The following is a 14,119-nucleotide window of genomic DNA, read 5'->3' on the forward strand; positions in this document are numbered from 1 at the left end:
TATATTCTATAGGTTTCCTAGGCACACTGTACAATACCTGCTTTTCACACATTGTCAGAAACATATATATTATCTTCTGTTATATTATTATTACTTGTTATTTGGCTGATGCCTTTATCCAAGGGGACTGACAACATTTCAGAAATACAATTAGTTATTTTTACTTTCTTGTGTTCCAATTGGAGCACAGACAGATAATGTTTCTTGGTCACACAGTGTCAGTGTTAGGATTTGAACCCACACCTCACAACCTAAAGTCCGAAGCCTTAACCACTACTCCACACTGTCATTGTATTCACCATCAAATTATCATGGCCAACTTTACTCACCCCAATGTGAGCAAGTGCTGCGTATGGGAGTGCTTTGTGTTAAACTGGCCTACCATCCAGAGTTACTTCATGGTCTCTGGCTTGCTGCTAGGATACACTCCAGTTGTGAAAGTAGGTTCAAAAAATGAATAGATGGAAGTTCTCATAATGTCTTTAACATAGTATCACTGAAAAACAGTTGATATTATTTTAATTTATTAGAAGTTTACGATTGTATGTAAAGAATATATTTGATTTTAGCTTTTGAAAAGTAACACAATAAATAGTTTAAAAGGGTCAAGTTGTAATACTTTCCTACTTGTATTGCTGTACAAATACATTTATTATAATGTCTTACAAAACATTAGTACAGAGTGTTTTATGTTACCAGCAAAGTTTCGAAAAGCAAGTTTTACATAAAATGCCTAGGAAATCTATATGGTAATATATATAACACACCTCACATACACTTATGTAGAGCAAATGACTTTTGACAGTTCTTATGACATAATAATAATAAACACTATCCCTGAACTGCAGCTCTGCTAATGGTCCTCTGCTGTTTGACAGAATGGATGAAAGTGTGGCTGGGCAGAATAACTGAGGTCTTTAAAATTGCTGTTTACCTTTCTAAGGTAGCATATTTTACACAGTATATATTCCTTAACAAAAGAAAACTGTGCCCTGGTAACATTCTGAGCTGACTACTCTCTGTAATGGTTTGTGTTCCTTTGGCAAGCAGGTGCCATATCTGGATGTAATGTAGCCACTAGGTAAGGATTACACTATGGTCCAATAGAAGCTGGTGGGGATGAATGGGGCCATCAGGCATTCTGTGGATGTTTGAGGAAGTGAAGGTGTTAGTAATCCCTCTTGATAATAGTCGATATTTGTTAGGCACACTCTAGGTATTCAGTCTTTGTGACTCCAAGAAATGTAAAGCTGCTGACCCTTTCCACAATATTTTACTGATGTGGATTTGGTTTGCCTCCTGATTCCTGTTCAAGCACTTTAGTTTTGATGGCACTAAGGGAGAGATTATAGGTTTAGTACCAATGTGTCAGAGGGAAAATACCTTAAGTCATCTCGTCATTGTTGGTGATCATCAGAATGTGACTGTGGTGGTGTAGATATCTTTGACTGCACAGTCAAAAGTGAAAAAAAAAGCACAACACGCTACTTTGTAGGATGCCTATGCTGAAAATCGGTGCAGAGGACATGACACTGCCAATCTGTATGTGCTAGAGTCTGTTAGTTACAGAGTCCAAAACTTCCAGTGTACATCATTAATGTTCTTTTCAAGAGCACAGTTATCAGTTTTGATGAAACAATGATGTTAAATGCTGAGTTGTAGTCCACAGACCAGTGGTTTCCAAATTCCAAATTTTTCTTTCAACCAGCTTCCCAATTCCCCAATCATTGTATCTCTTACTGATCTCATTGTTTGGTTAGCTGGACTCTTTTTTATTCTGCATTTAGAAAAGAGAAGTAATGTGAGATTGACATTCAGAATTTAGCAATATTTGCATTATTGGATATATACATTCTTACCTCTTTTCCATTTTCCTGTTGATTAACCTTATTAAAGTTTATCCCAATAATAACAATAAATAATAAGTGGTGTAGAAGTCACATTGCAGAATAAAAAAAGATGAAAGGGAACTAATTAAATGAGATCAGTTAGAGGTAAAATGGTTAACTGATTGTGGACTGTGCAGGTCCTCTGGACTGAACTTGGAAACCACTCCTTAAGACGGTACTCAGTGAAATTCAAGGTATATGGCATCCTCTGTGAATCAGTGGTGGTGGAGAGTATTGCTTTGAGATGAGGCAAACTATCTGGAATATTCTGTATAGTGAGGCTCAATACCATTCTTTAAAAGTTTTCATCACAATGGAAATGAATACCACTGGTTGGTATTCAGAAGTCTCTGAGACAGTTGGCTTGTTTGCAGTGTCACAGAGATGATTGTGGTACTTTTAAAGCAAGTAGAAAGCATTCATTTCTTCAAATAGGTTCCTACAAGTTTTTTTAAAATGCCCAAACACTCTAATCTTAACTGGCCGCTTTTTGGATATTCAATATTTTTTAAAATTTGTCTTATATTATCTAGAGAAAGATGAATAATGCAGTGCTGCAGCGATGTGCATAGGAGGAAATTATTTATTTCAATTAATTGATGTGTAGAAAGTTCATCTAGGAGACACAATGTGAATGTGGCTCAATAAGACTTTATTTGTTATCTTAGGCATCACTGTGCCCTTCTGTATATTATAGGCACTGTTTTGATTTGATTTGGCGAAAATGGTTCAAGGGGTTCTTTTAGAGTAAGTGGGCAAAAATCAGAGAGAAGAGGTCCGTTACTTAAATAAAATTTACTTATTCAATTATAACATATAAATACATATGAATAGGTTATAGAAATAAATATATATGCTTAAAGAGACAAACTTATACTTACAATAACATACATACAGTAACATACATCAAAAGACCCAGAGCCATCATCCTAGACCAGTAGACTGAGGGAGCCCGCATGTCAGTCTCGTCAGAGGATCAACCCCGTGCGCCTTTTATCAGATACCGGGCGGTGTGCGCCTTTCCCCACGGTTGAGCGTCCAAAGAAACTGAGGGCGGAACCTTCCCGTATATACTAATTAGGTGTCCTTGCCCAAAAGCGGCCTACGTGGAAGCAGTGTATGCAGAAGTGATCAGTTTCAGCATACCCCCCTCCTTCCATGGGACACGGTGCTATTTTTCTTCTACTCGGCCTTGAGACTAGTGCCTGATACCAGAAGACACAGTAATATGCTTACATGTGAAAAAAGCCTCTCGAAATGAAAAACAACTCCTTACATAGCCTTGGCTGTATCTTTAGAACATTCCCGGCTGTTTTTCCCGAAACATTAGTTTCTATAGCTGATTCTGCGCTGAAGCGACCAACGCCCATCTGCTCTCCTGATTCCCCCTCCCTCTCTTTATTTCACCTTTGCTTTTTACAGAGAAAAATCCTTCCATTACAGGCACTTTTGCTGAAGTGGATAAATAAAGTCAGTGTTTTATTTGACTATAAACTGGGCCAACTTGATCAAGAGGAGATATGCACAGTGTATCAATGACTGTATCTACTTCTGTCAATAATTTCATGACTCTTCTAGCAAAAAAACTTGTATAAATGCATATATCGGTTTTCACAAATTCATTATACAGTATATGCAACAAATATTTACTCAGCATTAGATACCCTGAAATTTTCAAGTCACTACTTGCCTTTAAACCACAGTACATGCTATCTAGGCCTTCAGTGGCATCAGAAATAGGACTATCACACACAACATCAAACAATGACAAAGAATGACCAGCTCATTTATCCAAATGTAACAACCCAGCACACCAAAGTCTTAACAGCACACAACCATATTATAAACACAGTTTCCTCAAATATATAGCTTAGTTTAAGTCTAGAGCAGGGGTGCCCAATGCGTTGATCGCGATCGACCGTTAGATCACAAAGAGAGTGCAGATAGATCGCATTGCATTCCAAAAAAATTTTTTTAAACATTAGTCTATCATATGTCCTCCATATGGCATTTGCCACTTGATTGACATACAGGACGGCCAGTCTGAGATCTCTTTTATTCTAAGACACTGGTCATCCCGCACACACGATCAAACACACGAGTTACTGCAAAACTCCGGCAATCGAAGTGATCTAGGTAGCCTTCCAATTGATATCGACTAAAGAAGGGATTTAAAAAGAAATCTGTTTGGGGAGGGTATGGGCTGGATGTGAAATTGGACGAGGATTTTTTTTCTCACAATGTCACAATCGAAGTGCGTTTGTCTGATCTGTCAACCTCTCATTGCTATAACAAAGAAGGAACATGTGGAAAGGCACTTTCGAACTATTCATAAAAACTACGAAACTGACTTCCTTCCAAAAAGTGATCTGAGAAAGAGGAAGGAGAGGGAACTAAAATCGCAGTTAATCGGACAGCCGTCATTTTTCACTCGGCTGAATTCAAAAGCTCCTTGACTGCATTATTCGGCTCTACTTATTTATGCGAGTCAGCCTTTTCCCACATGACAATTATTAAATCCAAATACTGTAGTGACCATAAATGTATCGAATTGTTATTGTGCCATAAAGGTTATTCAGTTATGCAAGGTACAACAACATATATTTTATGTATAAAGTATACTCAGCATATATATATATATGTATATATCTTTTTAATATAGATGGATATAGATTTTTAATGTAGATGGATCATTTCGACCTGGTTATTTTAAAAGTAGCTCACATGGCGAAAAAGTGTGGGCACCCCAAGTCTAGAGCATAAGATTCTTAACCTGGAGAGTCATAAAATGTTCAGAGACAGTGAAGCTAAGAACAGAAATCTCTATGTGTCCTTTACATTTCTTATACTGCTATTTTAGTCACTTGGATTCACTTCAGGAAACATGCTGGGACAAAAGACAGAGAGAAAAGTGTTTCATGTTCTTTCTCCAATAATAAAGTGATTATTAGCCCAAAAACACAAAAGAAACTAATACATTGAGAACAATGAAAACATCAAAGCAAAACCTTAATCAGGAGCACTATTTGAAAATAAAAAGACATTGATTTGTCATCACTGTGGCAGATGCTTAATTGATCACGTTGAACACCCATGGGATCATATAGAAATGATAATGCTATTATTATTTTTTCTAAAACATGTACTATAACATTAGACCCACATAACAAAAAGAATTTAAAGCCAGAGCTCATTGTCTAGTAAGCTTATTACTGGCACACGCAGTCAAAACCTTCTTTTTATGAGCTGCTGCCTCAAGAATAGAACATCATGAGTCTGAATCCTTTAAATCATTATGGTCCTTGTGGAGTATGTAGTGTATGTAGGTTTTGTTTTGGATTCTGTGGTTTTCCCCCACACCTCCAGAAATATAAAGATTAGGCTAATTAATGATTCCACACTGGAACTGTGTGAGGGTGAAAATGTATTAACATGAGGGTATTGTGCATGAGTGGCTGCTGTGATGAACTGGAACCCTATCCAAGACTCGTCCCTGCCTTGTTCCTGATAGATAGATAGATAGATAGATAGATAGATAGATAGATAGATAGATAGATAGATAGATAGATAGATAGATAGATAGATAGATAGATAGATAGATAGATAGATAGATAGATAGATTTTCTGTTGCAAGTTTCATTTATATAACTTTAACAAGTCGGGGGCACTCGTGACGTGCACCCATGATGTGTAGTCTTGTAGTTTGACCTTTCCAGCGATTCAGTCTGTGACTCACACTCACTACATCAACTGGTTTAATTTTGTCTTAAGTCATAGGGACAAGAGCGTGAAAGCTGACAACCAATGAATACACACCTAAAAAGTATCTTTTGCATTTAATGCAAAAGAAAATGAGTGTTTTGAACCGCAAGAACAGAAGAAAGGCTCATCTTGTAACGCCTTGTATTTTCGAGCCATGGTACAAAAAAAAAAAAACCAGCAAAGTCTTAACTCGTCATACTTGGATAGCATTTGTACAGCCCTGAAAATATGAAACTGTGCTGAAAATTTGTCATGGAGTATCGTAATTTGTAATCCAATCAAGGCAGTGTAATCGAGTAACTGCAGTTATTGAATTTGATATCCCCCTCCAACTGTAAGTCATGTAATGCACCCTCTGATTAATTGAGATTGTTTAGCTCAGTCAGCACTGTAAGAAAAATGGATCCTTCTTAAATGTCTATCAGCTACACATGCTGCAGATCTAGTGGCCATCCACCACAGATAATTGTGAAACGTAAATGTCACCTAAATGCACTAGGACAAAATTTAATAAGTTAAGCAACTTTTACAGGTCTCAAACCAGATTAGAAAGCAACATATGATAAATCGACTGAAACATTGACTGAGCCAAAATATTTAATTACAGAACATAATCTAATGTGGAGTTCTGTTTTGTTTATCCAAACTGTGTCTTTTTAACCAAAATCCACTTGCAAATATGAAAATTTTACCTTTTGATGAAACGCCTCAAGATGCTAACCAGGGCTGGGGTTTCAGCATCATCATTTAGAAATGCATAACTTCTTGTTTTTTCCACATAATCAACATATGGGATACATATGCACATGTAAAGATGTGATCTTCAACTCTTTCAAGCAAAGTGCACTTAAAGTTTCTATTGACAGAACCTTAGGCTGGTGAATAAGCAAAATATATAATGCATTGTCTGACCCTCTGCTGGTGCAGTGGATCCTGGGTTCCTCCTGGTGCACGACAATGTCTGGCTTCATGTGGCGAGAGTATGCAGGTAGATCCTGGAGGATGAAGGAATTGATACCATTGACTGGCCCCCACACTCACCTGACCTAAATCCAATAGAACACCTCTGGGACATTATGTTTCGGTTCATTCGACGCCGCCAGGTTGCACCTCAGACTGTCCAGGAGCTCAGTGATGCCCTGGTCCAGATCTGGGAGAAGATCTCCCAGGACACCATCCATCATCTCATTAGGAGCATGCACCAACGTTGTCAGGCATGCATACAAGCACATGAGGGCCATGCAAACTAGTGAGTATGATTTGGAGTTGCTGCAATTAAATTTTGGCAAAATGAACTAGCCTGCCGCATCATTTGAATTCAGCCCTCTGTAAGTTGATCATTTTAATTTCCATCAAATGATGTGGCATCCTTTCGTTCCTAACACATTAACCAGTCCATTTCAGTGTAGATATCCAGCAGGATCTTTTTTCCCCATTGAGATCTTATGTGTTTTGAAAGTGTTCCTTTAATGTTTTGAGTAGTTAATTTCATGTTGAATGAGCTTAGGATTTGGGTACTGTGAAGCAGAAGTGTAAGTGCCTTTTGGTGTCTTCCCCTGTCCTGTGCACTGAGTGTGACATTTGGACATTTATCTCAGCCAGATGGAATGTTATGTACCTATACCTTTATTTATTTACTTACTTTCTACAGTGTATAGTCACGAGTGCAGAGCTTCCCACGTACATATACAAAGTACATAGATGGCAAAAGTGCATTCTTGATCCAATGTAGAGCCATCGTCATGATTTGAGTTTACCTCTATTATAGCGCGTCAATGTGAAAACAGCAGTGCCAAATGTGGGGCGGGGTTGGGATCGTGAACGCGGCTGAGCGAATAAAAGTGAATAAAAAAAAAAAACCAAAGCCAACCTTTACAAGTATCATAAACTACACTGGCTGTTACAGACTGGAATCAAATGTATGTTTTTATTCTACAATAGTAAGAATACAAGCAGCTTACTTCTCAAAATGGACTCATCCGGGATCGAGCCCGTGAACCTTTGATTACCAGTCAACAGTTGATACCATTGCGCCACCGAAGCTGTCATAGCAAATGTGTGTCAATGTCATACCCTAACGCAGGTTTTTTTTCTTCAGTTATATTTTTGAATAAAAGCGCATTTTGTGAAAGTGTTTCTTTGATATTTGGAAATCAGGCTTCACACATTATACACTTCATGTCTACATTTTGTCAATTATTACCAAAACATGAAAAACGTTTCTGTTTTAAAAATGTGTTTACATAGATCGTTGTAGACACAGAACACACATGAAATGCATGTATTCCAAATAACGATATAGTATTTATAAAGGTGTCATTTTGCTTGACTTCTCACTCTATACAACTCTAAGCAACTCACACGCAGGTAAACAGACTTGAGCTGAGAAAACTGTGCACTTGAGAAAATTACTATTCATCCATTCTGAGATACTAGTCAGACATTGTGTTAGTGAATCGGTGGGGATGTGATAGCAGGCTGCTTGCTGTTTGCTGCTTATCCACACATTTACAGGACAAAAGACGCTGACGGAGACTTTAGTGCAAAGTATTTTAATAGATCGTTGTAGACACAGAACACACATGAAATGCATGTATTCCAAATAACGATATAGTATTTATAAAAGGTGTCATTTTGCTTGACTTCTCACTCTATACAACTCTAAGCAACTCACACGCAGGTAAACAGACTTGAGCTGAGAAAACTGTGCACCGGTGGGGGATGTGATAGCAGGCTGCTTGCTGTTTGCTGCTTATCCACACATTTACAGGACAAAAGACGCTGACGGAGAGGTGCAAAGTATTTTAAGGTGGGATGGATCGACGAGTTTTTTCATAGGCTCTGGTAATTCTAGTGTTAAAGGGCAACTGAGTACCACTTAGAAGCAAGACACTTGCTTCACTCTCACACCCTATCATATGATATGATTTCCTTGTCCTTCCATCATGCACGTCAATAAAGTCCTTATTTACTGTAGCTTTAAAAGAAAATTAATGGGCATTTTTCTATTTTGTATTTAATTTGTTTAAACGCAGAGTTGGCTTAACTTGTATGACGAAATGAGGGAAAATTTTTGAAGGTGAGATGCATCTGCTCATTCTTACTATTAGTTTGTTTTTAATCTCACAAAAGAGAAGATTAGAGTGCAAATGCTTATAGCTAAAGTGAAAATCAAGTTGTACTGGGCTGTCTTGACTATAATTTGTATAAGTTCCTGCTTTGTTTCTAACTGGATGCTGTGGAGATCCTGAAGTTCAAGTCTAATGTAGGTTATCATGTCAAATGAACATTTACTCTGCAGTGCTGATATTTTTTTTTATAGTTGTTCGTTTTAACAGCCTGTCCATTTCTGTTGTAACAAGTTTGCAAAGTTTGTAGACAATACAAACTTACTGACACAAGTCAGTCTGACGGTATGTGTTCGTCAATATTAATGCTGCAATATTGTTATTGAGATTTATTGTTGAAAGTTATGCTTTTTTAAAAATAGCTTTAACCAGTTTGAATAAACACGTATGATTAACACCATCAAGTAATGTTTTGATTATTGACATTTTAATGAAAATGTTTATATATTTCAGTCTTCTATGTTTCTTGAAAACATTTATAAATGCTGTGTACAACTCAATTTCACATTACAAAAAATATATCTTTCAAAGCAAATAACAAAGAAGCCAAAAAAAGATGCCCGCATAGTAACAACCTGAAGGTACTATGTGTGATTTAACAGAACAGTCAACCAGGAACACAGGAGAACAGAGCAGAGACATAAGGGGGCACTTTTATTATTCTGTCTTCACCCTTTGGTAGAGAACATTTCATTTTTGATTTTTGCTAGTGGATTTGTTTTGAAAATTTTTCACAATAAAATTCTATTAAAATTAATGTGCAGTATAATTAATAATTGGCATAACAGATACTGTATATTCACAGTCATAATATTAAGTGCTTTTCAGTAATATTTGTGCCTGGATTGTCCTTTCAATAGGTAATTGAGTAGTTTTAAATTTTTTTTTATGTTTTTTATATTTGTATTTAAACATATTTTACATTTCAATATGCTGAAGAAAATTTCCCTTCATTTCCAGAATGGATTATTTTGAATTAAATGTTTGTTGGGATATTATCATTGTACTCATGATTTGTGCTTTTCTTCTCATTCAAAGATACCTGAGCCTTATTTTATTAGAGATCCTCACAATTTCCTCCTTACTGCAGACTTTATAAAGGTACTGGTGTGCAATAAATCCTATAGAAGATTCAAAATGTGAAGATCTAACTGCATGTCACTGCAGGTTAACATTTCCACTCATAACCCTTACAACTGGAAATGGAAATGGTTAACTGAAGCATGTTAATAGGAAAGGCTTGTCTTTTCAATACTAACACTTGGATGAGCCTGCTACCAGAGAGTGGAGTACCCTGTGAATTTTTAGTACATTTTTCCCCCCTCTAAGTCACGGCTGAGTTAGGATTTGCTTGCATTGTCAAGTAACGCATTGACCCATCACTTTGATGCATATTGATTGTGACACCATCTCTTCTTTCCCTGCAGGCAATGGAGGCACAAATACAGAATTTTGGACAGACGCCATCTCAGTTGCTTATTGAGCCACATCCACCTCGGAGCTCTGCCATGCACCTGGTGAGCAAAAATGTGTTTTGTGGGTATATATATATACATATATACATTTTTTTATATAATTTATTTTATAAAATGATTGTAAGTTACAGATTAAAAGCATAATAGTAGAAGCAGAGTGGAGCAAGAAAATGGTTGTATGGTCAGCAACATCTGACAATTGTGGAAATCACCACACATATAGTAAACAGTATATAACACAGCTGTATTCTGTCATTCCGTTCGGTCAGGTTTCACCTCAGTTCTATATGTTAAACCTACTTTTCTTCAGAAACTACATTGCCCTGAAAATATTTTATGTCACTAACATTAAAATGATGCAGCATTTTAAATTTGCCATCTCTATCATACTTGAAAATGTTCAACCATTCTACCCAGTCAGTCAAGTAGCAATTATTTTATATAAGACCATTAGCTTAATGCACAATTACCAGGTTTTTCCAATGTGGAAAGTAAAATAGTGAATTTTAATATTTTAGTATTTTCCCTGTGGTTGTGCTGAAGTGTCACCCTCGGTACTCGGGTCCCAAGCCAGGTGGTTCATTGTGGCGGGTGTGGCAATGCGCTATCACTGCATGCTCTCAAACCCCCAAAATTGCTTAAATGCCATACATTATTTTAGTTTCATCACAAAAATATCTACTTATCATTGTACAGCACTGGTCTTTTCAGACTTTTATTATAAAAAATAAAATCTGTTACTGAAATGGTTTCATTATATTTGCCATCTGCACTAAATATGTGAAACTTACTTTTTGGCGGAGATATTTTTATATATTTAAACTAAAGTTTCATATACTTAAGTGATAAGTACTTGCTTGGCTGGATTGCCTGCCAGGTCACTAGGTGGAGTTTATATGTTCTGCTTCTATCTGTGTGAGTTTTTCACAGACAACTCAGTTTTCCAGTTACATGGGAAAGGCACCATATAAATAAAATGTATTATTATTATTATTTCAATTTCAAACAAAAGAGTGTTAGGCTGATAGGTCACTTTAACCTGGCTTTGCATAATAATCGTTCCAACAAGTGGATTATCAACAAATCCACGTTTGGTTCTTATGTTGTGTCTGGTGCAATGAGACATCATGCACCAGTACATCAGATTCAGAACAATGGTTATTTATTATAGTTGAATCAGAGAATATTACAATACATTAAAGTATACTTCTGAATGTCCATTTTTATGTACAGTTTTGAATTGTTCCACACCATCATTCAGGTAATCATGACTTTTTTGCATCAGATATCATTCAAAAAGCTAAATATAGTTTCTTATGTCACCTTCTATTGAAACATACATCTTTAATTCTGCCTAAATCAAAATGAAACTACAGCTGGTTTATGAAAAGAAGACACGTTTGTGTTTGTAGCTGCATTAGGTTGTGTGTTGACTTCAGTATCTACAGTATATGTTGTTTCCAAAATAGAGCCTTTGTCTGCTCAAGCAGATTACGCCTTTTTATCACCATGCATGCACTAAATTCTATTATAGATGCTACATTGACACATTCATTTTGTAAACATTGTGACAAGTAAGATGCAGAAATGTATTTCTGAGTATATGCACTTAAGTACAAAAATACAACAACAAAAAGCACATCCTGCATGTTAGGGGATAATTTAAATTTTGATTGAATAAAATATCAGAAAACACTGCAGTTTTCCAGTAAAGAAATTATATACCATTAAGCTAAAGATTAAAAAATGAGTTGGTAAGTCTTTATTTTAGATACTACCTAGAATGTATCAATTAGTCACATACGGTAACAAACCATTAACAAAGGCTATTGATAAAGTCATTATTTCTCTCAGTGCAATGTGACCTACTAACAGAACTTCTCTTTGTAATAGTCTGAGGTGGCTTAAGTGGGTCATAAAATGTCTCTCAATGTTGTACACTTCAGTGTGAGGCTTATTTAATGCTTAATAAGACCAAATGAGCCAAAGTAATTTTGCCAGCACATCACAAGCTCACAGTATGCCATGGTGCGTTTAGATAAATAAACTGGCCACTTTACTGGTGCTTTGTGAGTGTTACTAAGATCAGAAGCAGCTTTTGTTAAGAGCTTATTACATTGTAGGTAGTACCTACATTAAAGTGTAATCAATGAGTTTTATCATCACCAATGCAAGAGTCCAAGTTTAAAAAGTGTAAAATGTTATATAAGTGTGAAGCAATTGAGTGTCATACATTACATAAACACTTACTTACCAGTTGAGTGGCTCACAAAACCTGAAAAGTGAGTTGTTTTGTAATAGTGCAAGCTAAAAAAGTGCAGCAGCATTACTGTGTTTCTTCTGCTCTCATCGGGCAAAATACATGTCATGTAATCAGCACTGCCACAGTCCAGGGCTGCACTGAATTTGTGTTTCATCTAAAGACGTATAGCCCACCATGTATTACACATCTAAACTTCCTGCTCATTTACATTTACATCTGTGATGAATCTCATATGAATATTGTTCACATCTAAATCACTAGTGTTAAATTAACACTTAGATTGTACATACAGTATAAACCACATATTTCACCTTTTACATATACACTATGAAGGGGTTCTCTGACACTATAAGAATTCATTGAACACTGGTAATTTGGCAATGCATTTTTTCTGTATAATTTAATAAATAGTGATTGACATCATAAATGAAACATAGTTGTACCAAGAAAATCTTACAATACACTTTGTCATTAAGAGGTCATTTCAACTAAATATCACCTGCTAGGGTGAAAAGTTTGACCTGCTGATCCCAGAGTTATTCTGCTAAATTCCTGTTTTATTCTTAACAAAACAGCCTGCAGCTTTACTGCCTTGAAGTCAGATGCTGACTAATCTTTTAGCTGAGTAAACCCAAGCCTGGAAAAGTTGGACACAAGACCCTCTAATAAATGCCAGACACAGAACTGTGAGCAGTGGTACCAGTTATTTGGCAGTGTTTTTTTTTTTTGTTGGTACTGTTTTGTATCTCTGCTTGACACGTTTAAGATTACTATTTGACAATTTGGAAATAAACAATGGAATCTGATATATGAAGTGCTAAGGTAAATGTGCCTGGAAAATAATTTCAATGACCTCTATACAGTATTAGTGAAGTACTCTCACCAGAATTTTTTTTCTACATCACTGTTTCAGGCTTTAAAATAACAATGTTAATTACAATTCCTAAAAGGGATAAATAAATATAGACTTTTGTATAGACTGTTCTAAAGCATACAACTGTAAGTTTTTGCCTGAAATTATAACCTTCACATAAAACACAGGTCATTAAATGCTGCTTTATTATTGTTCCTTTTTATATTAAAAACTGTTCATCTATTTCTCAAAACATGCTTTGTCCAGAGGAGCTGGAATTGATCAGGTCTGGAGCCATGTTTAAATGGGATGTTAATCCATTAAAAAAATAAATAAATAAAAAATCTGCATCAGGTGGCTTGCTGTTTTCCACTTAAGTAAAGAAGAATGAATGTCAGATGATGCAGCAGAGTGTTTTTTGTACACAACATCAAGTCTTCAAAGCAGCTGTTTTGTAATGCATGTCTTGGAGGAATAACATTTGGGTCATTTCATTAGTCCAATGATTTGCAGAATCAAGGAGTGCTCTCACTGTACAGTTTCTTGTATTCTTCCAGAGGTGAATAATGAATTTTGTATATATTTTAAATATTTCATTTTATGTTTGTTGAACTATTCTTGCACATTGCGTGACAGTTTATTTCTATTCACTTGTGATCGATCAAACCCTACTCACACTTCCTGACTTCACCTTCTGCCAGTCCAACCCCTATTGCACCTTCTCCAGCCCGTAAATGCCGTCCCATTGT

At 36.2% G+C, this 14,119-nt stretch overlaps 1 protein-coding gene across 15 annotated transcripts in view; it reads left to right on the plus strand.

Annotated features, from left to right (window-relative positions):
- Positions 1–14,119, plus strand: part of nbeaa (neurobeachin a) — an 894,135-nt gene that overhangs the window by 823,457 nt on the left and 56,559 nt on the right. For 9 of the 15 annotated variants that reach the window (XM_039745777.1, XM_039745778.1, XM_039745781.1 and 6 more), the window contains 2 exons: positions 9,818–9,880; positions 10,207–10,296. In XM_039745777.1, the coding sequence (XP_039601711.1) occupies positions 9,818–9,880; positions 10,207–10,296 (153 nt within the window). The remainder of the gene's footprint in view (positions 1–9,817; positions 9,881–10,206; positions 10,297–14,119) is intronic. The other 6 variants (XM_039745783.1, XM_039745791.1, XM_039745787.1 and 3 more) reach the window with 1 other exon arrangement.

The sequence above is a fragment of the Polypterus senegalus genome, chromosome 2 (genome assembly GCF_016835505.1).
Source record: "Polypterus senegalus isolate Bchr_013 chromosome 2, ASM1683550v1, whole genome shotgun sequence".
Taxonomy (NCBI): Eukaryota; Metazoa; Chordata; class Cladistia; order Polypteriformes; family Polypteridae; genus Polypterus; species Polypterus senegalus.